This window comes from Crocuta crocuta, unplaced genomic scaffold (assembly GCF_008692635.1).
Source record: "Crocuta crocuta isolate KB4526 unplaced genomic scaffold, BGI_CrCroc_1.0 scaffold466, whole genome shotgun sequence".
Lineage (NCBI taxonomy): Eukaryota > Metazoa > Chordata > Mammalia > Carnivora > Hyaenidae > Crocuta > Crocuta crocuta.
The window spans coordinates 6,207,720-6,208,474 of NW_027529672.1; the positions used below are offsets into that span (position 1 = coordinate 6,207,720).

The 755-nt window shown below is 73.2% G+C and overlaps 1 protein-coding gene across 1 annotated transcript in view; it reads right to left on the reverse strand.

The window, feature by feature from the left end:
* The window catches only part of EBF3 (EBF transcription factor 3), a 119,990-nt gene that overhangs the window by 113,929 nt on the left and 5,306 nt on the right, over nt 1-755 (reverse strand). The window contains exon 6 of the mRNA XM_077762918.1: nt 93-193. Within this exon, the coding sequence (XP_077619044.1) occupies nt 93-193 (101 nt within the window). The remainder of the gene's footprint in view (nt 1-92; nt 194-755) is intronic.

Here is a 755-nt window from a genome sequence, read left to right on the forward strand (position 1 = left end):
ACCCGGCGGCGTCCGCGCCCAGGCCCTGCCCGGCCTCCCTGCTGGCCTTACGGTGCCCAGGGCCCCGGCCGTCCCGCGCGTGCGCCCATTACCCACTCCCGGAGGGCGAGGGGCCGTTCCCCGCGCACCAGGCGTCAGCGTCCGCCTTGTACCTCCCCAGTCCCGGGGCCTCCACTGCTGCGTGGTGCGAGGCCTGGAGAGCGGGAGGCGGGCTGGTGCCGGTCTCAAGAGCCATCCAGAAACTTGGGCCAAGTTGGGGTCCCAGGGGGTGAAGCCAGCCACGGCGCCCGCTCCGGCCCAACGTTCAGGGTACTTTGTGAGCGCCCCATCTCGCTCTCGGCCCGGTCCGGGAAGCCAGCCGACCTCCCTACCAGCCTTCCAAAGAGTAACACACTGCATTTCCGGCGGTGAGGAGCCCGGGCAGGGGGTGTTCCTGGAAGCGGAGCCCCTTGAGGGATCGGGGCGCGCGGGCGAGTCCAGGCGGGGCGCCCTCGAAGGGCCCGTGGCCTCAGGCCCAGGCTGCGCCGCATGCCGCTCAGCCTCTAGAAAGGGTGAGAAGCCAATGCGCCAAAGGCCCCGCGGTTCGCGTTCCCGCCGCCAGTGCGGAGCTGCAGGCGCGTCCCGCCCCCACGTCCTCCGCGCCCGGGGGTCACGCTCAGCCTGCGCCCGCTACCTGGCCGCCGGCCCCACTCCCGCCCGGGCTCGACCCGGCGCTGGGCACAGGCGGGGGGAGGGCGGAGGAAGAATCCCAAGTT